The sequence below is a fragment of the Camarhynchus parvulus genome, chromosome 18 (assembly GCF_901933205.1).
Source record: "Camarhynchus parvulus chromosome 18, STF_HiC, whole genome shotgun sequence".
Taxonomy (NCBI): Eukaryota; Metazoa; Chordata; class Aves; order Passeriformes; family Thraupidae; genus Camarhynchus; species Camarhynchus parvulus.
The window spans coordinates 11,228,893-11,252,705 of NC_044588.1; the positions used below are offsets into that span (position 1 = coordinate 11,228,893).

A 23,813-nucleotide genomic window follows, 5' to 3' on the forward strand; every position below is an offset into this window, starting at 1 on the left:
GCCAAGAGAGCCAAACCTTTGGCATTCCTGCTGGAAAAATAAACAGCTTTGTCACTGGTTCTGGCTGAGGAAGCCCCCTCAGCCCCTTGGTGGTCACTGGTGAGCAAAAGCTGTCAAGAGCCATCCCAGAAACCTGAGGGAAAGGCTGAGGAGTCCAAGGATGCAGTCACTCCTTGGGTGAGTGAGGGTACAGGCTGTTGATGTGTGAGCAAAGTCCCTCAGGGCTTTGAGGGGCCTTCCAGAAGGTCTCAGTTGCTGTAAGAAAGGGAAGATGCTGAATCCTTCCTATAGGGAGCTCAAGCTCTGTAAATCCCTTGACTTTGTGCTTCAAGTGGCCCCTCCCTGTTTATAACAAGAGGTTATAACCCTTCTGAAACATTATTCCAGTGAGAAGCCAGGCCAGATCTGATGGAACTGCACGTGTCTAAATGCCAGCTTTCAAATTCAGCATGGAACCTGACAGTTGACAAGCTGTGCCCTTATTATCTTAATGCTGTGAGCTGAGTAATGTCACTGATTTTGCCAAATTCTGAAATTAAGAATTATTTCCTGTGACATCATACTTTTCCTCATCCATTTTAATTGCATGCAGCAATTTTCCTTTCTGTCACGAACCATGGGGGTGTGCTGTTAAGCAGCTGCTGCTCTCTGTTACACCACTTTCTGGCAGAGTGGTTGCTCAGCACTCTCTTGTTCCCTCTCAGTGGAGTTGTGTAGCTTTCCTTGGTGTTCCAAGAGCAATTGGAAAAGTTTAGATCAAAGGTGGCACAAAAGGCCCGAAGATGCTTATTTTCTCCTCCTCTGATCACGGAAAGCACCACTTAAGGCAGGAATCAAGTGATTCTGACTCACACAGTCAATCAGGACATGAATATATGGCCACTAATATTTTTGGAGGCAGAAGAAAATTGCCCTCAGCACTTCGCTGAACATGCTGCTGATACATGGCAGCTGTGCCTTTGTCAAGCCAAGTACTAATATCATGTTACTCACATCAGTCATTTTTGGATTTGTGGTTTGCAAAAAAAAAGGTCAAAAGAAAAACAGGATTTGAATTGGAAGCTTAGAAATTGTGTGGTTTTTCAGAGACTTCCGAGCTGACAAAAGAGAGGTTTGATCGCGTGGCAGTGTTGGCAGTCCAAGTGCACAAAAATGTGTGTTATATAAATAATGCAGCAGAATAGTTTAGCATATTCTCTTTCCTTTCTGCAAGGACGCCTGAAGCACTTTCTTGACCTAAATTGTACTTGAAAATCAAAGAATTAGCTCTTGTGCTGTTCTTAAAAGTAAAAAGAGCTGTAAGAGCTGTGAGAAAATCAGTGTTTCTCTGTATTTGAGAGGAGAATAGAGCATTTAAAATATGTTTAATGTGCACTTAACTGTGATGCTGATCCACATAGGATTGTTTAAAACAGAAAGTGAGGGTGATTCCCTTCCCACACCTTTGCAGCATCAGCTGACTGCAGGGCAAACACTGCCTGCCTTAAACCAACACTGCTACAAGTGCCGAGTCAAGGGACGGTGAACACTCCCAGGAAATCAACAACACTTCTCTTGCTGTTGTTGTTCATCTTTATTTATTTTATTTTATTAGACAACTGCTTTCCATTATAAATAAATAAGGCATGAAGGTTCTCCATACTGTTACAGAGCTGGTAGCCACAGCTGTGCGTGCAGCTCCTGATGCATCTGGGGCTGTGGGGCACCTGGAAATCCCAGATGTGGAAGAGAAGAGCAGTTTGTGGTTTTGAGGAGGAGACCTCTGGAGCAGGGGTGGTTTGCTCATCACACTCCTGCCAACTTACCTCTGTGGTACTCAGCTTAACAAAACAGGGTGGTTTTGGGGGGGGTTTCTGTATTAATTCCATGGGGAGTGAAAGAAAGGTTGCTCCTTGTAGCATCAAAGCCCTGGATGTAGGGGATTATTCCATTTGAACAGTTCCCTGGATGTAGGGGATTATTCCACTTGAACAGTCTTCCCCTTCCAAAGCCACATTCACATTTGTTTCTCTCAATGTTGGAAAGATTCCAGCTGTTGACCCAAGATTTTGGGATGTAAGCTGGTGAAAAGAGAATCCAGATGCAGCTGATGGTTGCTCCAGGCGGGTACAGAGTAGGTTGCTTACACTGAGCTGCTGGGTTTTGTGGCTCAATGCTCAGGGTGTTGCCTAAGCTGAGATGCTGCTTCTCTGCCTAAAACGTGTCTGACTGTACAAGGTCATCATCTAGTTCATGGAAGCTGGAAATTGGTGATTCCTGAGACTGCAGTGGCCTTTTGGCTGCGTGTTTGCATGTCTGTGGAAGCCAAAGTGAGGAGATTTCAGTGCTGGAAAGGGAACTGGAACATGAGAGGCAACAGTCTCAGCCAAGAAAGATTATTTTCAGCAGGAAGCTGCAATCTGTCCTTGTGGCTGGGGAGATGTTTGGAGCAGGAGTGAGGGGTGATGTGTGATCCATGCTACTGCCAGGGCCAGACTCCTGACCTGGGAGATGCTGCATCCCCTGGCTTGTGTGTGAGTCCCTGGGAGTCAGTTTTGAGCCCATGCAAGCTGTTTTTAAGGAATTTGCTACAATGGGACAATGACCTCTTGAAGAGCACAGCACAGAGAGCTGGTACCCAGACCGTGAGATGAAAGTGTGTCTCTGATATTGTAATAGCACTTCTTGTCTCGCTGTGGGAAAGCCCTGGGCACTGAGTTCCTACCAGGCATGGTGCTTCACCTGGGCTGAAATACCAGGGCAGACTTAAAGCGAGTAAATCCCATATGCCTGCAAGGTCTGGAGAGTGTAGACTGAAACACTGAGCGATGCTGATGGAGATGGAACAATCAGTCTTATATTTCTCTTCAAGTTTTTCCAGTTGCAATGAGCTTGCATTGTAAAGAGCTGAAAAACCTGACTGATTAGAGAATGGCTTAAATAGCAAGACCATGCTGCCCTTTGGGAAAGGCAGAGATAGAAGTCTCTTGGGTTCAAGCATAGGTTCTCAGCCATAAAACCTAACTGGAGGATTGGGCTGCTGTGCTGGGGCAGCCCCTAAAGTTCTGTGGCTTTTTGTTTTACTTTGAGGTGCTGTACTCCAGCTGTGGCAGGATGCTGGAGGACATCCAGGCTTTTGCTTGCACATAATTGGGCTGTGGGACAAGCTGAAAAAGGGTGGAGGGGGAGACTGGTTTGTTTTCTTTCATGGTGGGGTTTACATTGCTGTTGTGATGTCTGGCAGCAGCAGTAACTCATGCAGAGATCCGTCATGTGGTTTCTGAAATCCTCTAACTAAAATGTACAATTGTCCCAATGGGTTGTCCAGAGCCTAAGCTTAAAAAAGTGAGTTGGGTCCCTGTGACATTCTCTCGCTTGCAGACCTCTCGAACCTTCAAAGCAGAGGGGCCACATGGGATTTCCTGGGGCTCAAGAGAAGACGTGGCCGTTGCAATTGCACGTGGGAGCTGCGGAGAGCCAGCACTCATTTGCTGCTCTTGTTTTTCACCTTTGTGGCGTTGATGTCTGCTTTTGTTTTCTGGATGCGGGAGAAGATCTCCTTAAAAAGAGCCTTGTACTCAGGCTGGCTCTGCTCCAGCCGCTTGTCCACGGCCTCCACGTGTTTGCTGATGGTCTTTTCCATGGTTTTCCGCTCTTCCAGCTCATGCCCCTCTCCTCGGAAGTCCCTGAAGGAGCTGTCGCGGGAGATGGGCCGGGAGGTCTGGACCCCCGTGTGGCGCACGCTGTCCTTGTGCTGCCGGCACTTGCTGAGCAGCTCCTCGTACTTCTCCAGCAGGGCGTGGTACTGCTCGTCCACCTCGCGCAGGATGGACATGCCTCGCTTGCGCACGTTGTTGGCGTGCAGGGTGTAATTGCCCTCGTGCCGGCTCACGGCGTCCTTGGTCACGATGGCGTTCAGGGCCGTGTCGCTGCAGCTCTTCCGCACCGGGTGGTTTGGGGAAGGGGTCATGGATGTCCCGTGGCTTTTCCCTCCCTCCTCCTCGGACAGGTCGATGTAATCCGCTTCTGGGGCGTTGTTCAGCGGCTCAAGGAGGGCTTCGGACAGGTTGTCCTCTCTGCTGAGCAGGTACTTCTTGACTTGTTTCATCTGCTGCAGCTCCAGGAGCTCTGCCTCCAGCTCCTTGATGCGCAGTTTGCAGTTCTCCATCTCGCACACCCGCTGCTCCAGGTCCGAGTACTCCTGGATAACCGAGGTGTACTCGCGCTCCACCCTTTCCTTCCGCTGCTTCTCCTGGTTCACCTGGGATCTCAGCGAGTCCACCATGGCTTGGAGACGCTCGTTCTCCCTCTCCAGCGGCTTCTGGTTGAATTCTGTGGAAGAGCTGTGGACCTGGAACGCATCCTCATACCTGAAAGAGGAGAAAGATGCTTGAGAGAGTCAGACCAAGCAGTCTGACCCATGAGGGATTTGTGTTTTATTGTTGTGTAAGTAGTTCTACTGATGTCCAAAAAGGACATGAGCTCATGGAGTGAGATGTGCCTTCTCCATGTGCCAGGAGACCACAAGCTGTGGAAACAGAGACAAATCTCTGTCCCACAGAACTTGCAGTTTTTTTGGACAGCAGCAATAAAAGACAGGAGGGAAATGAGATCCTAAAAGGTAAAAGACACATCTGGTTAACAGACAAGCCACCAGCATTGCAGTGAAGCAAGAATGAATGTTCAAGTGCTCCCAGTGTGAGCTGAAAGTAGGTGGCTTTGGGTTTTTCCTGCTAGAGTCCATCAACTGCTCTCTGCACCATGGAGTTCACCAACTACCCACTGCGTATGGCAACAACCCCAGATGCAGCCAGCCAAAACTCTGAAGCACGTGTGCTGCTGCCTGTGCAGTCCTGTGTCTGGGAGGTGCTCTGGAGGGAGTGAGGAAGATTTACATGGCAAGGCAAATAGAGATTTTTGATAGAGATGCCCCTTCTTCATTGCCTGGGAAGTGATAACAAGCATTTCCCCCTTCCCTTCAGGAATTTGGGTTTTCCTCTTCAGTGAAGCACCCATGGCATCCTGTTTGTTTAAAACAGATTGGAAAAGTGCAAGCTCTATGTCTTCCCCTGGGAGGCATGGCTGTGGTGGGGGGTATTGAACAGATTTCAGGGCACTGAAGGGCAGCCTGACCTTCAGAGCCAACTGTGGAGCTGCAAGGGAGCCCAAGGTCCTGTGGTAGTGGGGAGAGTGGGACTGGGGGACTGGGGGGCAAAGAACCACAGTGACATTAAATGGATTTTGCTGGGGGTCACGTTATGGCCTGATTAACATCCCCATTGCTGCTGCAGTGAAAATGTCTTTGGTTCATATCCTCTGGCAGAGGATGCTTTCAGTAACAAAGTTTATTGATCGCTTATCTATTTAAAGAACCCTCTTTTGTGGACAAAGCTGAGCAAGAAATGTCCTCGTGAGGTCAGTGAATTAACACAGTCCTGGGTTTTGAGGAGGATTAAGGCTGCAGTAGTGCTGAAGGTGTTTGTACAGCACTTGGCAGCACATGGGGTATTTGCATGTGTGACTGGTGTTCCTAGGGGGTGCTGGAGTCATGAAGCACAAAATGCACCATCTCAACTGGTTTCAGTGAGCTGGAGGTGCTGGTGCTGTGCTGGAAGGCAGCTGGAAAGGGAAAATGGGCTGTGCTGGTTTGGCAAGGGAAGTATTGCTATGCTGAGATGATGAAGGCTCTGCCTTGCCAACACCACCTTAGGCAGGTGGGTTGGTGAGAGGAACATCCCCCCTTCAGCTCCAGCCATGGTTTCAGGCTCTGATGCCCAATCTTTGTGTCTGAGGGGTTTCTGTGCACCCCCAGAGGGGCTCACCCGCCACCTCCCCTGTTTGTGGGGAGCAGTTTGGAGGGGTTGCCACAGCCAAGGCTCCGTACCTGGGGCTGGAGCACAGCTCCTTAAGGCAGGGGAAGGTGTGGATGGTTCGGCGCCGCTCTCTCTTCTCCCTCCGGATGCGGAGCTGCTCCAAGCTCCGCATTTCCTCCACCTGCTTCTGCAGCTCCTCCACCTGGTTCTGCAGCCCCTCGATTGTTTCTGTCAAGCTGCAGAGAGAGGAGGGAGCACAGGTGAGAAATCAGATGCTATAAGTTCCTAAAAGGTGTTTTTTTCTTATAGAGAAATCCAGTCTAGGGAAGGTGCTTCCAGTTTCTAGCGTGTGCCCTGGGATCATGACAGCACTTATTTTTTGTTGGTCTTTCTCTGTGTGGTCACTCTTGAATGGGGTTAGTTATAAAAAAGGCATAGGGGGATTGAATGGAGTCCTGTCCTCAAATCAGTTGGCTGAAAGAGTCATCTCTGAGACATAAGCATTCTCCTGAAACATCTCTGCACTTAAAACAAGCATCTGTTCCTTTTGTTTATCTTGTAGAGAAACACAGAGACTGGGCAGAGATTTTGTTTTGTTCTGTCTGCAGATAGTTTGTAAAACACTCTGCTCAGAAACTCCTCCTCCTCACAGTTGTTTGCAAATGATGCTGCATTACAAGAACCTGGCTTAGGCTGCTGTTTCTAGGGATGACCTTGATCATGGGCTTGTTTTAGGAAAGAAATATTATTGATAAAGTGGTGTTTCAGCATGGACTAGCCAGGGTTACATGAGTTGCCGGATCTGTGCCTGGTGTTTCTTCAGGGCTGTGTGCTGGGGATCTCCCTGATAGGATTATGTGCCTTTTCTTCAAGGAAAAGCATCTGAGGAGAGCCTGCTGTGCCTCTCTCCAGGTAGCTTCAGACACTCTTTTATCCAGCCCTTATCCTAGAGATGTCTGTGCTGTGGCAGACCCTGCTAACCAGCAGTACTGCAACACACTTGTGTTCTAAACATCTGCAAAAATGGGCTGATACAAAAGAGAATGGCTCAGATAGCAATGAGAGGCTGCACTTTGGGGCAGGGGAAAGGTGAGCTGAAGGCTCTTGGATCTTGAAGATCCAGGCGAGGCCGTACCACTGGATCTTCTGTTGGGAAGTCTTGCTTTCCAGCACGAGCTTCTGGTTTGCCAGCTCCAGGTCCCGCGCTGTCAGGTCCAGCTGCTCGTAGACTTTCGCGTGCTGTTCGTTCATCTGCCGCAGCATCTCCAGTTGCTTGGTCAGGTACTGCAGGGAAAAGTGAAGCATGAGCACTCCACATCCAAAACGCAGGGTTTTTCACAAGCAGAAATTCTTACAGCTTTTACTTCCTCTGATCATGTGTTTTGTGGCTCTGCCTGGTTGAGGCCTCTTCCATAGATGAAATATTCATGCCCCCGACCACTGCAAATATTTTTGTGTCTAAAATACGATTGAACTTCCCCTGCCCTCTGTGAAGGGCACTAACCTCTATCTCTCTCTATTCAGCTGCTTTTTTATTCCCAGTACCAAAGAAAGTTGATATCCCTGGGACTGAAAGTTGACTGAAATTGGCCGCTTGGTTACTGGATCGCCTGACAGATCAATTGCAGAAGCTGTGTTTCCTTGGGAATTCAGGCTAAAACTCTGAGTCTGTGAAATATGAGGAGACCTGTGGTTCTGTGGATTTGCACACTCTTTTCTATAGGTCTGCTATTGCAAAATCTATTCCTTGGAAGACTAGGAAAGGGACATCTACTCAGGTGCTCACTCTCAGCTGGGGCCAGATTCCAGATCCTATGGTGGATGTGCTTCTGATGGGCTGCTGGAGGGGGAATGACAAAATCCATCCACTAGTTCCCTCAAACATCAGCTGTCTGATCCCTGCAGCATCATGTGCTGCTCTTGTGAACTGGCAGACCTCCTCTGCCCTGTGTCCTTTTAAATCAGAGGGTGTTCAGTCTTTTTTAACTCACAGATCCCTAGAAGGTTTCCAGTGGATGGAAACCCTCCCAGGCACAGCAGGTTTAAGCCTCTAAGATCAGTTTTGTGAGCTCTTAGAAATACTGCCCTGATCCCATAGGATGCTTGAAATGGGGGTTTAGATTGCAGCTCTTGGAGAAAGAGCTATTTTATGCCTCTAACAAAGGGGGCTGTGTTATGGGGGTGCCGAGGGGCCAGCTGGGAACAAAAACGATTCTGAATCTCTGGGATCAAGGGAAAGCTGCAGCAGAGCAGAGAGAAGTGAGTGTGAAGGCTGATGGATGTGCAGGGGAAGGCCAAACGTGACCCAGATGCAGCCTGGTGCCAAAATCTGGTGCCAAAATCTGGTGTGCACATCTGGGCAGGGAGTGAGGATGTGAGAAAAGGAAAAATGCCAGTTAAGAGGGGAATGAGACCTTCTCCAGGGCTGGGATGAGCTTTAATCCATCAACAGACTTTAAAACTCAGAATTTAATCCATCCTGCTCCAGGCACTTACAGAAGATACTTCAACTTCCATGCCCCACAGCACATTCCTGCCTTTCTGCTGGCATCTGAGCTGCTGGCACTGGTGGAAGTGCCCCTTTCCCACCTTTGCCCTTAGGTGACAGCAGTGGCCAAGCAGCTCCTGTCCCCACCCCTGTCCCGACTGTGTCCCTACCTCAATCTCCTGCACTTGCTCCTCATTGGTGGCATACATCTGCTGCAGGGAGTCCTCCAGCTCTTTGTTTCGCTCCAGCAGTGTCTTCCCCAGCTCTGCAGCCAAGTGTAAGTCTGAAAAGCAGAGGGACAAAGCTGCTGCAGTTCCCACAGCTCTGTGGCTGGGTGTGGTGGGATCTCCCCCCACCCCAAAAAATGACCCCACACCAAGCACAGCAGTACATTTTTCATGGCACTGGTTTTTACTGGCACGTTTTGACCTGGCTATATGCTCACAGAACATACAGGATCTGGCCTCTTGTCTTGATGGGCTGCAGGAACAAGGGGAGGCCAAGCTCAGGACTCTGCAGCTGCTCCATGCAATGACAATTTAGTGCTTTGCTGGCTGCAAAACCCTCCTGCATTCCCTGCACACTGCAACCAGGATCAGCCCAGGACCTGGGCTGTGGCAGGTGCTCAGCACCTCCATCCCCTATCACTGGGAAGGGCTCAGCACCTGTCAGAATGGAGCAAGGGGTTGGTAAAGCCCTGCAGGGCCTTGGGGATGCTCTATAAATTACATTATTATCTCTAACGAAGGGAGTGCCTTGGCTTCCCTGTCAGCCTCCATCCATCACCTCTAATAGACTGACAGGAGTAATAAAACCCTGCGTGGCCTGAGGGGGCTGGAGGCACCTCCCAGATGTGCTGCCCTGGCAGCACTGCAGCGGCTGAATCCAAGGCTCTTTCCTTGGGGCAGCTCCAGGGAAAGGACAAACTACTTTGTGTTCACTCTGCCACCTCTAAACATCCTTAGGAAGCTACTGAAAAAGTTGAACTTCAGGAGAAATGCAGGGAAAAATAGATGTTAACAGTGTGGTCAGTTGAAAATGCTGGCTTTGCTGATGGGAAAAGAAAAAGCCTCCAGGCCCTGTGAATCCTGTGTTGGCCAAAGTTTGAGCCCACAGGTGATGTTGTTTGTGAGGCTGGGACAGCACAGTTGGCTCTGAGAACAGCCCTTTGCTTCCACAGGAATTCATTGTCTTCTTAAAACGTGATTATAAGCGGGGGGGTTCATTTTTCTTGGTGCTTCTAAGACGTAACAGTTCTTAGGATGGCAGAGTGAAAATCTGACCTTAATCCTTCCAAAAGGTAAGGAAACAGGTCCTGGTGTGCATTAATGCTCTTTCTTTCTTTGGTGTGGTTATCATGCAGCTGTAGGTAATTGAGGAGTGACAATCCTGCAGGGTGTGAAGGGACATGGGTCTCTTGCCCTGGCATTTTCTTAGCCTGTTGTAATGCTCCCCTCTAGTCTGCATTTAATGGTGTGTTCTGGAAAGGCTTTGCCAGGGCTGAGAGTAGCTATCATTTCCTCCATTGGTTCATTTGGCCTTGCAGTTGATTGGGAAAGAGGCATATTTGGTCACTAAGACAAGAAGAAGGGGAACCAGGACTCCTGGGATGTATTCTGAGCCTGGGAAAGCCCTGACCTCTCACACATCACAAAATGAGGCTCATGCTGACCTTGGACATGAGTGCTTGCCAGGGGGTGAGCTACAGTGCTGTCAGTGCTGGGGATGGGGCTTTCCTGATGGATGCTGCTGTGCTGTGAGGTGTGCTGATATGTTACCAGTTTGTGTCTTGCCCATGTTTTTTCTGCTGGCTCCCCAGATGTGGTGCTGCCAACAGCTGCTCAGTATGTCCTCGAATCTCCCCTTTCCATGGGAATGTGCTCTCCAGCTGTGCCCTGCATTGCAGGGTGTTATTATTAAAAGGGCTGTGACCTTTTTAATTATAATCCTCTTCATTGCACAGTGACCCAGTCTGAGGGCTGCAGTCGCAGCTCTCCCTGCAATCAAGTTATTGGCACGTTTCCCCATGGACAGACCTCCTCCACCTATTTGGTTTTTTCCAAGCACCAAATTTCTGTAGTTTATAAAGTGCCCTAGGGAGATCCGAGTGTTTGCTACACCAGCTGGGGCTGGGGGAACAGCCAGATGCCAGCAGAAATGAAGGATAATTTGTGCCTTTAAGCTGCTTGGGGCTGTGTTTAATGTCAGCACCACCTTGCCAGAGCCAGTGTTGTTCCTGGAGAGTGGCACCTTGGAAATCACATCCCTGGCAGCAAGCAGGGCCCCGATGTGGAGGTGTGGAGTGAGAGGGCTCCGTGCTGTGCTCCAGGTAATGAGTCAAGTGTGTCCCCATCCCTGTGGATTACACCAATACTCTCCCACCATATGGCATCCAATTTAATCAGCTGGGGTTGAGTTAAGTGGATTAGGCAGTGCAAGATCCTGCATTGTAATTTAAAGGGCTCTGTCAGCAATAATTTAATGGGGGAAATGGGCAGCGTTTGGGGATGAGTGGGAAAGAGGAAAGAATGGGGCTCGGCTCTGAGGAGGAAATTGAGTCTTCATTTCCATTTTGAGCATAAGGGCCTGGGAGACACCAGGCTTAAAGGACATGGGGGAATTCGTTCTTTTAGTGTCTTTTAACTGCCTCAGCCATTGTCACACACACTCCCTCACTCTCTTCCTGCCAGCCAAAGCATCCTTGGTAATCCTGTCTCATCCACCCCCTTGTGCCTGAGTCCTCTTCCGCACCTGTTGGTCCCCCCAGCTTATGGGGCTGAGGGGAGGGGGGAATATTGTGGAAGTGCTTTAATGTTGTCTTTAGACCAGATCCCTCTTGATCTTAGTACTAATTGTGGCTCTGCATGGGCTGAGGGAGCACACAGCTCCTCTCCACAGAGACCTTGGAAACCCGAGGCTGAATGTGAAATTTCACCAAGTTGTTTGAGGGAGAAAAAGAACTGTTTAGGAATTCAGGAATCCTTTCTACATAGTACTATGGTTTTCCCCCAATTTTTTGTGTTCCTCTTTGCTTCTCCACTGTCAGATCAGCCAGCCAGTGCTGACGGACTTGCCCTAATTTAGCAGATATGCTGATGACTCCCTTCCCCCTCACCTCTGGATGCAGGAGGAGAAATAAAGTGCTGTGTGTCTGCTCGATGTGCCCGATCCCTCCACATCCTGCCTGTGCTGAAGGCGCCACTGTGAAATGGCCAATGTTCAACTTCAAAAATGGGGTCCTGATGCTGCCAAATCCTATCAGGAGAGAACTATGGATGCAAACGGTCCCGGGCAGCACCAACCTGGCGCCCTCTGGCTCCCTGTACTGCAAGCACTGACGTGACCCTTCTAGTTAACACCAGCCAACGAGACATGCCGTGTCCCCAAATAAAGGGCTGTGCCTGTGGAGCAGGAGAGGGAGGGAGGGATGGAGGCTGCATTTCTCTGAAAGCTTCCATGGGAAAGGCCTCTGAGCAAGGAGGGTGGGGATGGGAAGAGAGACCATATGGTGGGAAGGGAGCAGGAGCTGAATCCAAGCAGAGGAGCAGGGCTGGGCAGAATATCAAGGAGGCACCATCCTGGAGTGCAGAGATCAGCAGTAGCAGCCCAGCAATAATTCTGCTACCTCTGTGCCACTGAGGAAACTTGAAAAAAACCCATCCTGATCCAGAAGCTGTCACCTTTGATGGAAGGAGGCTGAGGGACAAACTGCAGGCTATTCCCTCATGGCAGCATCCTGTGGCAGTGTTGGCACAAGCATGTTCCCTGCATGGGGCTGTGGCAGAGCTGGATGCTTCCCCAGCCTTGCAACGAGGCTCAAAGAGGATTTGGAGCTGTTTCTGCCTTCCCAGTGCTGGCCTGCATCTGTTTGAGCAGAGCACTCTGCCACAGCCCTCGGGAGGGGTTTCTTCCCTCCAGCATCTCCTGGTTGTGACTTTGTGAGAGCATAAGCCTGGTTCTGGGTAGGTTTTGGCTGCTCTTGGCTCGATGATGATCCAGTAGCTGTTCAGATGCTCCTCATAAATGCAGCTTTCTGGTGCAGCTGCTATCTGGTGCACCTGCTTTGGACTTTCCCCTGTCATCTCTCTTGCAGTGAGGGATTCTCATGTTTAGGCTGTGAGAGAACACACTGGGGATGCTGCACTTCCTCCTCACCTTTAATAAACCAGCCCTGTCCCTGTCCTGCAAAGCCAGCAGCTTGCAGGGGACACAGAAGTCCTTTGCTGTGTGGTGCAGATGAGCAAGGGTTTCTGGATTTGCAGGTCCTTTTCAGCTGAGCATATATAAAGAAACTACTTGTGGCCCTGTCCTAAATGTGGGGCTGTGGAAAGGGCTGCTCCTGTCCTGTGCTGCACATGGTGAATGCATCTGCTGAAGAGCAGGGAGGAGGGTGGGGAGGTCTCTGGAGGAAGCTCAGGGTGCTTGTGAGATGATGGATGGGGTACATTGAGAGTTAAGAACTGATGTTTAATGCTGTTGACGTTGAATTTAATGGCATTTGCTGTCTGCTCCATTACACATGGGTACTTAAAGTCAAGGGTGGGTGCAATTATTCCTTTCAAAGTCTAAATGAATGATGCTATGCTGGTTTACCCTGGGATAGGGTATACTTGCTACTCGTTTATTTTCTTTCATAGTTGTGAGGCATTGTGCTGTGTGGGTATATTACAATGAAGATCAGCTTTTGTATATCACTTACTGCTGCTCCATGGCAGGTGATGGAAGCAATCTCTGTACTTGGCCTGTATAAGGCATTGCAATGGAACTTGCTGGGGTGCAGGGAAGCAAATGCCATCTGGCAGCACCTCAAACACAACCTGAAAAAGCCTTTCCAACATGCCCATTCTACAAAGATAGTGTTTCCCAAGGCCAGCCAGAGCTTCCAGAGAGTCACCAGTGTTACTGCTGAGATGTGGGTTCCCCATTGCTTTTACACTGGGGTAACTCAGACATTGCTGCTCAGTTCAGCTCTGCACTTGGTGTTTTGTGTGTTTTTGGGGAGGATCTGCTATTTTGGTGTAGTGGGGTGTTCCACAAAGGCAGGGCTTGCTTTGTAAAATAGTCCCAATGAAGCAGGTGGGGAAAAGCCTCTGTTAGGGCTGAGTGAGGGCAAACAGGGTGCCTAAGCCCCTGGCACCACAGCTGCCTCCTCCTCTTCCTTCTCCTCCTTCAAACTGTGGCTCTTGCTGGGCTGAGCTGATGTTGATCACACTGACATTTTTGTTACTCTAATGAGATTTGCTGGATTTCCTGCTTGGGATTTTTTTTTTTTTTTTTCCTTTGCTGCCTTTGGCTGTGCAAGTGTCTGTGGTGGGGGAGCTCAGGTGGTGGCAGAGCGGTGTTTGGCAGGGGATCAAGGCAAGCCCAGTGCACTGAGAATGGCTCCTTCCATGGTATCTTGAGCCCCCCTGGGCAAAAGTGGCATCACCAACGAGTGGAAATCCCTGACAAGGGGCTCAGGGACACACTGTCTGTACTGTGCTGTGCTGCAGAGAAGTCCTCCAGGTCTCTTAGCCCCTGCTGCTCCCTTCCTTGCCTTCTACATTTTTCAGTTCTATTCCATATTTCCTCTATGAGCTCTCCTTTATTCTTCTCAGATGCTCACCAGAATTTTTAGATTTAATTTATGTCTTTTCTTTCTTCGCTCTTATCTTCCTGCACTCTGAATTCTCCCCTGTATATTAATATTTGAGACCCAGGATGGTCACCTCTGCTTATGAGCTGTGTCTCTACAAAGACAGGCAGAGCAGTCCCATCCCTGTGCCCACAGCAACTGTTGTGCCTTTTGCCAAGTTGTTAGAGCATGAGAACACAGAGGATGTTATTAGACCATGGCTGAGGCCCCATCTGCATATTTTCCTGCTGTTCTCTTATCTAAACAGCCTCAGTGCCTGTGCTTGCCTTATAGGCTAAAATGGCTTGAAAGTGCTTGGTGACTGGTGGCTCCGAGGCTCTGATAGTGCACCTGGATCACAATGTCCTAAATAAATATATACAAGTGGGGCTATTGAAGAGAAGGAGTGAAGAAAGAGGAGGGAGAAAGGGAGCCAGAGCTTTCCTGCATGCGCTCCTCCCCCGGGCAGCAAATCTCCAACTAATTAATTATGTTGGGCTGCAGAAAACCGTGAATAAAGGCTTCCACTCTTTTAAAGCTAAAGACACAGGCATGTGGATGGCTGCCATGTGGCAGAACTCCTCTCCCCTGTGTGTTTGGGGGCAGGAGGTTGTAGGTGACCCAGGATGGACAAGGAGGATGAGCACCAGGGTGCTCAGCACAGTGCTGTGCACGTGCAGAGCCCCGAGCAAAGGCGCCCTGCGAAGGACAGGTCACTGTGCTCACGTGGCAGGGGATGGTGCCCACAGCGCTGGGCTGCCACAGCCGTGTCCGTTCTCCTGCCCTGCCCTTCTCCTGCCCTGCTCCTGAATATATTCCCCTACTCTGAGCCATTCCCAGCCAACTCGGATGGCCTTGCTCCCCTCTTTCTAGGGGGAGGCAGGTGGAACCACTGATGCTGAGTGATTTGGACACTCAGGGCACAGGGAGCAAACCTTCTAGCACAACTGTCACTTTGCAGCTGTAGCAGCCCCCAGGACCCCTGCCAGCACTGCCACTGCTGGTTACTTCTGTCTGCTACCTCTTATGTCCAGAGACATTTAGGTACAGAGACCTTTCTTCCATGTGTTACAGCTAAATGCAGAAACAGCCTGACCCTCTGCAGCAACGCAAAAACCTGCCCACCTCTTCTCCATCAGCCCTTTTTCTTGACTTAGAAGAAAAGTGTATCATCTTGCAGGATGCTGCCCCACTTCTGCTCCTTTCCCATTTGCTTCTGGGGAGTTTAGGAAGCCCTGTTCCTCCAGGTGCTCAGCTCACAGCCCAGCTGTCTTGTGCCTGGCTTTTGGCACAGGCTGGAGATGCTGCCCATGTGGGAAGAGATCTTGACCTCAGATGAGAGATCAGTGCTGTTTGTGCAGCTGCACAGCAAGAGCACAGGGCTGTAACCTTCCAGTCTGAGTTTGCAGGAAAAGGGAGTGATGAAATACGTGATGTACTCTCAAAATGATGTTATGTCCACCACTAGTCCTGAGCAGGATGCAGAGCAATACTTCTTTTGGGAGCCCAACACCAAAACCAGTGTCCCTGACACAGTTCTGCTTCAAAGACTGATGCTTGTGGGGTGTGCTCTGCTGCTCCTTGCTCTGCCTCCTCCTGCAGATATCAGCACTTGGCCACCATCTCCCAGTTCAAGTGCCTTCCCAGGACTCAATACTTCCTTGTGGACCAAGAAAACTTGGAGGACAGCATGATCACATCCTTGCTCCAACTGCTGGTGCTGCAGCTGCATATTTGGAAGAGGCCAAGAAGCATGGACCTGGATATTACACACTTGAAGGTCTGAATCCTTCAGGGAGGAGACAGATTAACTGATCAGGGCCAGAGCAGCTGCACAGACTGCAGTGACTTCCCAGAAAGCTGCAGAGGAACGGTCTGTTTTAACCATTAGAACTGTCACTTTTTGGAGAGATGATTTACAACTGTTAAATACACATGGAAAAAAACAAAAAACAAACTAACATAAAATCCCTTTGAAATTCCCAGCTGTGCAAAAAGCAGCAGTTGTGTAACATCTGGTTTCCTTCCTTTGGGTATTTTGTATTGGAAATATTTTCCTAAATTCTTGGCCCACATATCACATAGTGTTTTTGGACAGATTAAGTAGAAGCTTTGGAAACCCTGAAGGTGTGTTTAATGCAAGCACACAGATCTGTTGGAGTGAGATGGGGTGGGAATTTAGCACTGTGCTGCTCTGGGAAAGCCTTTTGGGAGAGGAGGCAGAGTGTGAGTGCGGGAGTGAGCGGGCAGTGCATTATCCTGAGTGCTGGCACTGCTTTTAGCAGGAGCAGGATGGGACCCTGGTGCTGTCACTGCTCTGAGTAGTTCCTGCCTGTCACACTGAGTCAGTGCACTCGGCCTGTCACCAGCCAGCACTGGCTGGTACAGGAGCAAAGAGAGAGGATTGGAAAATGCTGGGGTGGGGGGACAGGCTCCGTGTGCAGGGTGTTAGTGGCCGGTGCCTTGGCTCCCAGTCCCTCAGGCTCAGAGCCGCTGGGGAAAAACGTCCTTCAGGATTCAGACCATAAATCCTCTGTGCATGGCCTTGCCAAGGAAAACTGCCACTGTTAGCTGTTTGTTTCAGGATGGGAAATATGGAAAACTCTGTTTGTTTGTTTGGGTTTTTTGGTTGTTGTTTTGTTTTTGTGGTTTTTTTTCAGGTTTTTTTTCTTTGTTTTATTATGGTGGTGTTTTTTTTTTTTTTTTTTGTTTGTTTCCCCTTTCCCTTTCCAGCAGTTCCTCTAATTCTGCTCCCTCCCACAGCTGGAACTATGTGCCTGGGATCAGCAGATGTGGAGAGGAGCTTCTGGTCTCTCACTGAAAGTTGCTGTGTGGGGCTTTCTTGTGCCCCTTTTTGGCTTTCTTGTGCCCTTTTTTTTCCTTGCTGCCTTCAAGTAACAGGAAGAATTTTCGCTCTAGGAAAATGCATCTATATATATTCTTCCCCCCCCACCATATTTGGAGTCTCTCATTACTTCTTTAGACTAACCTGTCATCTTATTTCCTTGTCTCCTGTGACTTTTCTAGTCCCTCTTGTCATTCCTAAGCAGCTCAGCAATTAGTCACTGAAAACTTTCCACTTCCATAAGCTACCTGCTGTACTGTACTGCTAAATAAATAAGTGGCTCAGCTACTGCAGGCAAAGCTCTGTCCTTCTGGCTTGCCTCTGGGGAGGGAGGGAGGGAGGGAGGGAGGGAGGGAGGGTAGATAACTGCTGTGCTCCTGGAGGACAGGCACACAAGGTGTGTGCCTTGTCCCTGGACTGCTGGGATACCTGCCTCCTGAGGGGTAGAATATGAGTTTCACCAGCTCCCCTGCGCAGTGAATGCTTTGGGCAAGCTGATAATGGATTGCAGTGCTCTGGACCACCTGGGTGGTGCAGGTATGCGTGCCAGCACGGATCCCCTGGGCTTACCCCAATGCCAGGATCTGGTCACTGGAGCACTGGTGACCCTGCGTCTTTACACGGATGAGTTGGGAGTGGTGCAAGCTCAGCACCTTGTGTCATTTTCCTTCTTAGTACTCAATCAATCAAATGCTTGGCAAGAGGAGGAGGAATTAAAAAAGATTCTTAAATCTGGAGACCTTTAGAGGTTACAGCTGTCACGTCCTAAGCCTGCATTGCAGATGGTTTGGCCCAAAGGTTTCTGTGGCTGCCCTGGAGAACAATTGGTTTTGCAGTGGCAATGAGGTGATGTGCTGGTTCTTGCACTCCCTCTGGTCCTGCTGCCTATCTCAGAGCAGTAAGAGGCAGCGAGAGGCTGTTTATTGACATGGAAGAAATCATCCCACACTTATAGAATCCTAGCACATGCTGAGTTGGAAGGGACCCCTCAGGATTATCAGGTCCAACTCCTGGCCCCATGCAGGACACCCAAGAAACCCCTATGTGCCTTAGGCTATGGTCAGGGATCAGAAGGGTGGCTTTGAGAGGCCTCCTCTTGGGCTGCACTCTGCTCTGAGACCTGGCTGCTGGCAGGGGCATAGGGAGGCTGGGAAGATCAGGGAATGCAGAGGCATGGCTGCAAGGAGGATTCATCTTGTGAGATTGCTGCGGTGAGATGAAGGCTGGAAGTGGCTGGCAGAGCTGCTGGCTCTGTTTGGATCCAGATGCAATTGAGTTGGCTCACAGCCTTCCCAAACACAAATGCTCCTGATGAACAGGAAAGGTGCCCCCACTTATCTGCAGCTCAGACTCTCTAATTTTAGCTCATTCATTCTCTTGGGGTCTGGCTGCACGTAGGCCCTGTGCACAGGATGTGATGTAACTGTAGCCACATCATCAGTTCACAATGGCTGGAAAAAGGTTCACCAGAATTTTATCCTGGTTTTAACACTTAGAGGCACAGATGGAAGGTAGCTGGACCAAAGCAGCACTGATATCTCTTCATGCTTACAAAGCAATAAGCAAGTCATGGTAAGAGGGAATTGCAGCTCCATTTTTACCACTTTTCTCAAATCAGAAAGCCTTCCCAGAGGGAACATCATTGCAAAGGAAACCTCACAGGACACCACTGCTGTTACCATGTCATTGCTGAGGGTCCTGGCTGGGACTTGAGTCTCTGCTTCTGTGTGCTAAGGCATTTTGGTACAATGCCTTGAGCCACAGAGTGTTACAGCATGCAGGAAACAGGTAAAGGCATCTGAAAGGCACTGGCTTAATCTGAACAAGGCTGGAAGGGTCCTGAGGCTGGGGACCAGATCTTGCTGCTTCTAAATCATGTGGTAGATGCACCCTGTTGCTGTGGACACTTCAGGGGAGAGGAAGAGTGATTGGGATTTATTATTTTGAAAAAAAATAGTTACTTTGGCAAGGTGAGGCTCACGGAGGATGACAAAGAAAGTAACAGGTGCTTGGTGTGGAGCTGGAGGCATGATTTCCACTCTGGTGCTAAAATGGTTAATTAACATAATCATCACAGAGCTCCCAGTTAAGCCATCTGTTGCTTAGCAAACAGTTTTGGATGTAAATGTAATAAATATTTGATGATGCTGTGAAATGATGATAAAGGCCCAGCAACCAACTGGTTCACGGAAGAACCTTCTCTGCTCTCCTAGCTTGGATTGTTTCTTGTTTCTCCCACCCCTTGCTCCTAAGGAATGGTCTTTAAGCCTCTGCTTTTGTCCTCTGCCCTCTTGGTGCTGCTGCCAGGCGTGGGTTTCTGTGCGACCCTGGGCTCTTGGCATGCCAATCCTCTTAGTAATGCCTCTAATCGTGCCACGCTGGATGTCTCGTGCTACATATCCACCCCCCATTCCCAAACCAACAGCTTCACGGCTGTGCCACCACCAAAGACCTCTGGGTGTCATGCAAAGGCACAGTGTATGTGGACAAAGTCCAGCACTGTCCTTTGCGATGCTTTGTGCATCGTGCAAATTAATTACGGTTGTAATTACCCCGTAGGACCTTTCCATTTGGCTGATTCCAGTTACAGCCTTCCTGCATCTCTCCTTGAGTTTGTGCAAGCCTGTGCAGCCCCTATTCATATACAGGAGGCTGCAAACCCACAGCTGGGCTTTGTTTTGGGTGTGTGTTTTCCTCCAGTTCTGTACGTGCTCAAAAGTGGAGCCCGTACCCAGCCTCAATCCATCATCTGGAGACAGTCATTCTGTTTTTAGGCTGCTGGGACAGAGCTGGGAACCTGGCCTGCAGTGGGAAGATGCTCTTATTGTTGTGAGCCAGTTGTACAGTGCCAGTGCTGACTCATGAACCTGACACCAGGGACAACATTAGGCTAAAAATCAATTGGTCCTACGTTGTTCAACACTCCCTGTATTCATCCCTAGTTCTGCTGTTCCTCAGCCTACATCCCACCCCTGGACCAGTGCCCAGGCCTCTTGTGAGCCATGGGAAGACGTCACCCAGAAATGTGAATTTCTGAGCATTCAAAGGCTGCACTGTTTATCCAGCTGATAGCTTCATCTCTGTGCTCTTGGCTTTGTTGGAGTGCTGTGTTTCAAAGAACAGGGCCCAGTATCCCACTACTTCCTGTTAATTGAGAAATTGGGATTAAAGCCCAGTTGTAACAACCTCTGGGAGTCTGGTTATCATTCCTTGCTGGGCCCCTGTCCTGCAGCTGAAGTTGTATAAACTTCAAATCATGACATAATGTACTGGAGCGATGGTGGGCTGAGGCACTGCAGCTGGATTGCACATCCCTGCTGACAGTCAGCTGGGAAAAGCAAATATAAAACTGTACCTATAGCACAACATGCCAGAGGAGAACTGTGTTCAGGTAGGAATGATTTTTTGCTATGCATTGCCAAATCAGTCCCGTTCATTCCTGGGCCACTGGCCTAAAATGGGACTTCTTCCAGTTATTTACTTACTGCGTGTTGACTCAAAATATTAAGATAAGAAAAATAAAATTAAAAAAAGCCCCAAATACTCACAGGCACCAAGTGTCCAGTCTTAGAGTAAACATTCAATTGAACTAGGTACAGTTACTTCAAAGCAAACTACAGAAGTGAACTTTTGTCTTCTAATCAGGCTTCTTTTGCCGTTCGAAACTTGGCCTTGATTTTTTTTCTTCTCCTCCCATATTTCTCCTGATATTATGGCTGATTGGAAAAATCTCCAGAAGTAATTAGGTGACTAAGAAGCTGAAGATCCCATTGGATTTGGGCTTGGACAGCAAAGCTTTTGAGACAGACTTTCAGCATCCTTAGCAATACATTATTTCCTTTATATTAATTTCTAACTAATTTGCCTCATAACTCTACCTTGGACTACTCTGAAATAAAAGCAGTATCATAACTACCCCTGTTTGATTCTGCCTGCAGCAAGTTTTTTGGGGAACCAGCTACCTTGAAGATGTAACACAACAAATTATTTACTGCCCTAGTGCTTAGGACAGCTCTGGGCTCTCTGCCTCTATCCATCGGCTTTAAACTTTCCTCGGCCAGGACAGCGGTTCGGAGCAGCAGAGCCGAGATTTGCCGCTGCAGGATGAGGCGCTGGCTGTGCCAACCAAACAGCAGTCCAGAGAGAAGGTATCCCACCCTCTCGTCCCCGGCGTTTGCCCGTTTTCTTGCCCGCGCATCTCCTGGCCCACCATCCCTGGCAGCTTGCGGCGTGGCCCCATCCTTACCCTGCTCCAGGTCCTGCTGGTCGTACCAGGGCTCCTCTTCCTCGCTCTGAAACTCCTCCATCCTGTCGGCGCTCAGCATTTAGCACCAGCGGCCCGGGGAGACGCGCAGCATCCGCCGAAGGGGGGCCCGGCGCCTCCGGACCGCGGAGCGGGATGGATGCGGGGATACGGACAGGGATGCGGGCGGGGATGCGGCCTCGGTGCCCCGGCCGGGCCGGGAAGGAGGAGGTGGCACGACGTGGCAGCCGGTGCCTGGCCGCTGCCCCTGCTCTGCGTGCCCGGAGGGGCGGCTTCCTCCTGCCTCCCGGGCCGGGGGCGGCTCCGGAGGAGGAGATGCAGCGGGGACGTGGCGGCCGGGGCGGGGGGGCACGGCTTGCACAGGGCTGGGGGATGCACAAAGGAAGGAAGAGGGCCCGGCGCAGCCAGGCAGATCCTCGCTCCGCAGCTCGGTGGGGACCTCTAGCATGGAAATGCTGCAAAGAAAACAGGCGAGAGGGAAGGGGGAGGCGAGGCGAGACCGGCCTCCTTCGCCTCCTTCTTCTCCGCCTCCGCCTCCTCCTCTCCGCCCAGCCCTGCCGCGGACCCGGGGCGGGTGCGGGGCTGCGGGGAGCGGAGCGCGGGGTGCCAGGGTGGGGCTCACCCGGGCTGCGGGGAGCGGCGGCTGTCCCGCGGTGCCCCTGCTCTGTCCATCCCGGCTTGCCGTTGGAATGCCGTGTCCCGGCCTTGCCATGGGCTTCAGGGTGACTTGGGGCAGTTACGGGGACCTCTCAGTGGGGCTTTCAGTGCCTTCTCTGCCTTGCTGGGTTTGTGTGGGCTGCTCTTCAAGAAGATCATCCACCCTCCCTTAGCTAGGGCGGCAATAGGGGACAGCCCATAGAAACAGCCCCACAGCCTTTCCTCAGTGTGGTGTCTTCCTCCAACCCTGTGTTATTTTGCACTTTGATGGGAAATCAGTGCCTCTCATGTAGGTTCCTCTTTCATTTTTCTTATCTTTGTGAAGGATGGAGTGAACTTAAAATTCAATAGGGAAATTGGGATTTATAGAGTTCTGAGGAGGAAATGTATCTGTTACATATAAGTAAATTCAGAAAATATATTGGATTGTGGTGCTTGCTTTCCACCTTTATAGAATAAGGGTTAGAGATGGTGGTCATTCTGCTAGCTGGAGTTTGGCATAAGGGAATTTATCAGCCTTATGTCAGCCCTGGAATCTATCAGAGATTCTAAGATCCAAATCAACTTCTGTGACAGTAACAGTGTGTTTAGATAATGGGGTTTTTTTTTCTGTTGGTGGTGGGGTTTTTTGGTGGATTTTTTTGGGTTTTTTGGGTTTTTTTGTTTGTTTGGGTTTTTTTGTTTGTTTGGGTTTTTTTGTTTTGTTTTGTTTGGTTTGGTTTTTTTTTTTTTTTTTTGTTTCCTTTTGGTGATGGAACTCCACAGATTTAAATTTGATGGCATTGCCTTGCAGTGCTGCCTACAGAAAAGGCAATATAAAGTGTCCATGCAAGAGCAGCAGACTGTGCATCCAGAAAAGATGGGATTTGTGTCAGAAAACTCTATCCAATCCAGCAGTGACAGGCAGCTGGGTGCCCCTGGATGATTAAAGCAAGGGCTAGTACTCAGCTCTTGTGTGCAGCAGCAGAGGAGGGGGATAAAGATGGGAATAATAGAGGAATTATAGACTATTCCTCTCTTCTTTTCTCCTCATACACCTCTCCATCACATATACACATTCTGAAAATTCAGTGACTGCTTGGAAAGTCATCTCCTTTAATACAGTCACAGACCAGAATGGAGGAGTCTCTTTAACCTGGAATTTATAACTCAGCAAACGTAATCAAGCACTTGTGGTGTATCTGGGAGAATGCCATCTCTAGGTCTTAGATTTTTTCTAAGCAATTTAAATACAGAAATGGGAAAATCTTAACTTTCTCATGCCTATTGAAGAGTCATGTGGACAATGCCCTTAATGACAACTTTTGGTCAGACCTGAAATGGTCAGGCAGTTGGACTAGAGTTCTTCTATTATTTGTGAGAAATAATTGCTTCTGAAAAGTATTCTGTTCACTACAGAACTCTTATAAGATATCTTATGATACATTCTTATAATTTATCTGTATATTGTAGCCATATTGCATACTGGATGCAAAGCCCCAGGCTGTTTGGCAGCAAAAGCCAGATTACATGATTTTGTGACAATATTTTTTCCTGTAGGTTTTACCAGAATGTCTCAGATCTGATATGTCACTCAGTCGAATCAAACATCACTCCTGTGTAGGTTATATGCCAAAAAAGAGAATTCCCACAGTCTGCCCCAGCTGGAGAGTCAGCACACTGCTTTCTTTGCAGAACGATTGGAATTACCTCACTTTTTTCTGAAGAAAGGTTTGTAGAGTCGAGCATGTGAAATGTAACTTAGGGACACCAAAAAGACCTGCTTGCAGTTCACAGGAGCTGCTCAGAGCAGAAGACCGCGACGACGGCTTCAAAGGCAACACTGAATGCCCTCAAACAGCGGCTTTGAGGTGTTCAGTGAGTGCCAAATCCTGAATTCCCAGCACCCAGGGTTATAAAACATCCTCTCCTCGTGTGTGGGTGGAATTTCATTAGGGTTAATGGGCCACCGCATGCAATGAGCTCCTCATAAGGTGCTCGAAAAGGGTCTGTGTTACAAGCGTGCTTGTACCTGGCTCCTTTCAGCCCAGGGCTAGGGACAGACTGGAGATGGCTTCTGTCCTGCACCTCTGGACCATCTGGGCTTGGGACCAGGCTCGGAGAGTGGCCGGTGATGCCTTTACAGAGCTGTCACTGGGCTTGTGCCCCAGCCT

General features: G+C 49.5%; 1 protein-coding gene across 1 annotated transcript; it reads right to left on the reverse strand.

The window, feature by feature from the left end:
• Nucleotides 1-1,565: 1,565 nt before the first annotated feature.
• Nucleotides 1,566-21,460, reverse strand: CDR2L (cerebellar degeneration related protein 2 like). The gene is made up of 5 exons (XM_030962309.1): nt 20,986-21,460; nt 8,451-8,563; nt 6,928-7,076; nt 5,864-6,028; nt 1,566-4,349 (listed from the first exon to the last, which is right to left on the reverse strand). Exons 1-5 carry the CDS (start codon nt 21,062-21,064, stop codon nt 3,464-3,466), a joined length of 1,392 nt encoding a protein of 463 aa, XP_030818169.1. The 5' UTR covers nt 21,065-21,460; the 3' UTR covers nt 1,566-3,463.
• Nucleotides 21,461-23,813: the final 2,353 nt, after the last annotated feature.

Coding starts and splice junctions, on each gene's coding strand:
- CDR2L (XM_030962309.1), bottom strand. CDS start 21,064: ATGCTGAGCGCCGACAGGATGGAGGAGTTTCAGAGCGAGGAAGAGGAG. Junction 6,029..6,927: donor TCCCAACAGAAGATCCAGTG/GTACGGCCTCGC, acceptor CTCTCTCTGCAG/CTTGACAGAAACAATCGAGG. Junction 4,350..5,863: donor GAGCTGTGCTCCAGCCCCAG/GTACGGAGCCTT, acceptor CTCCTCTTTCAG/GTATGAGGATGCGTTCCAGG.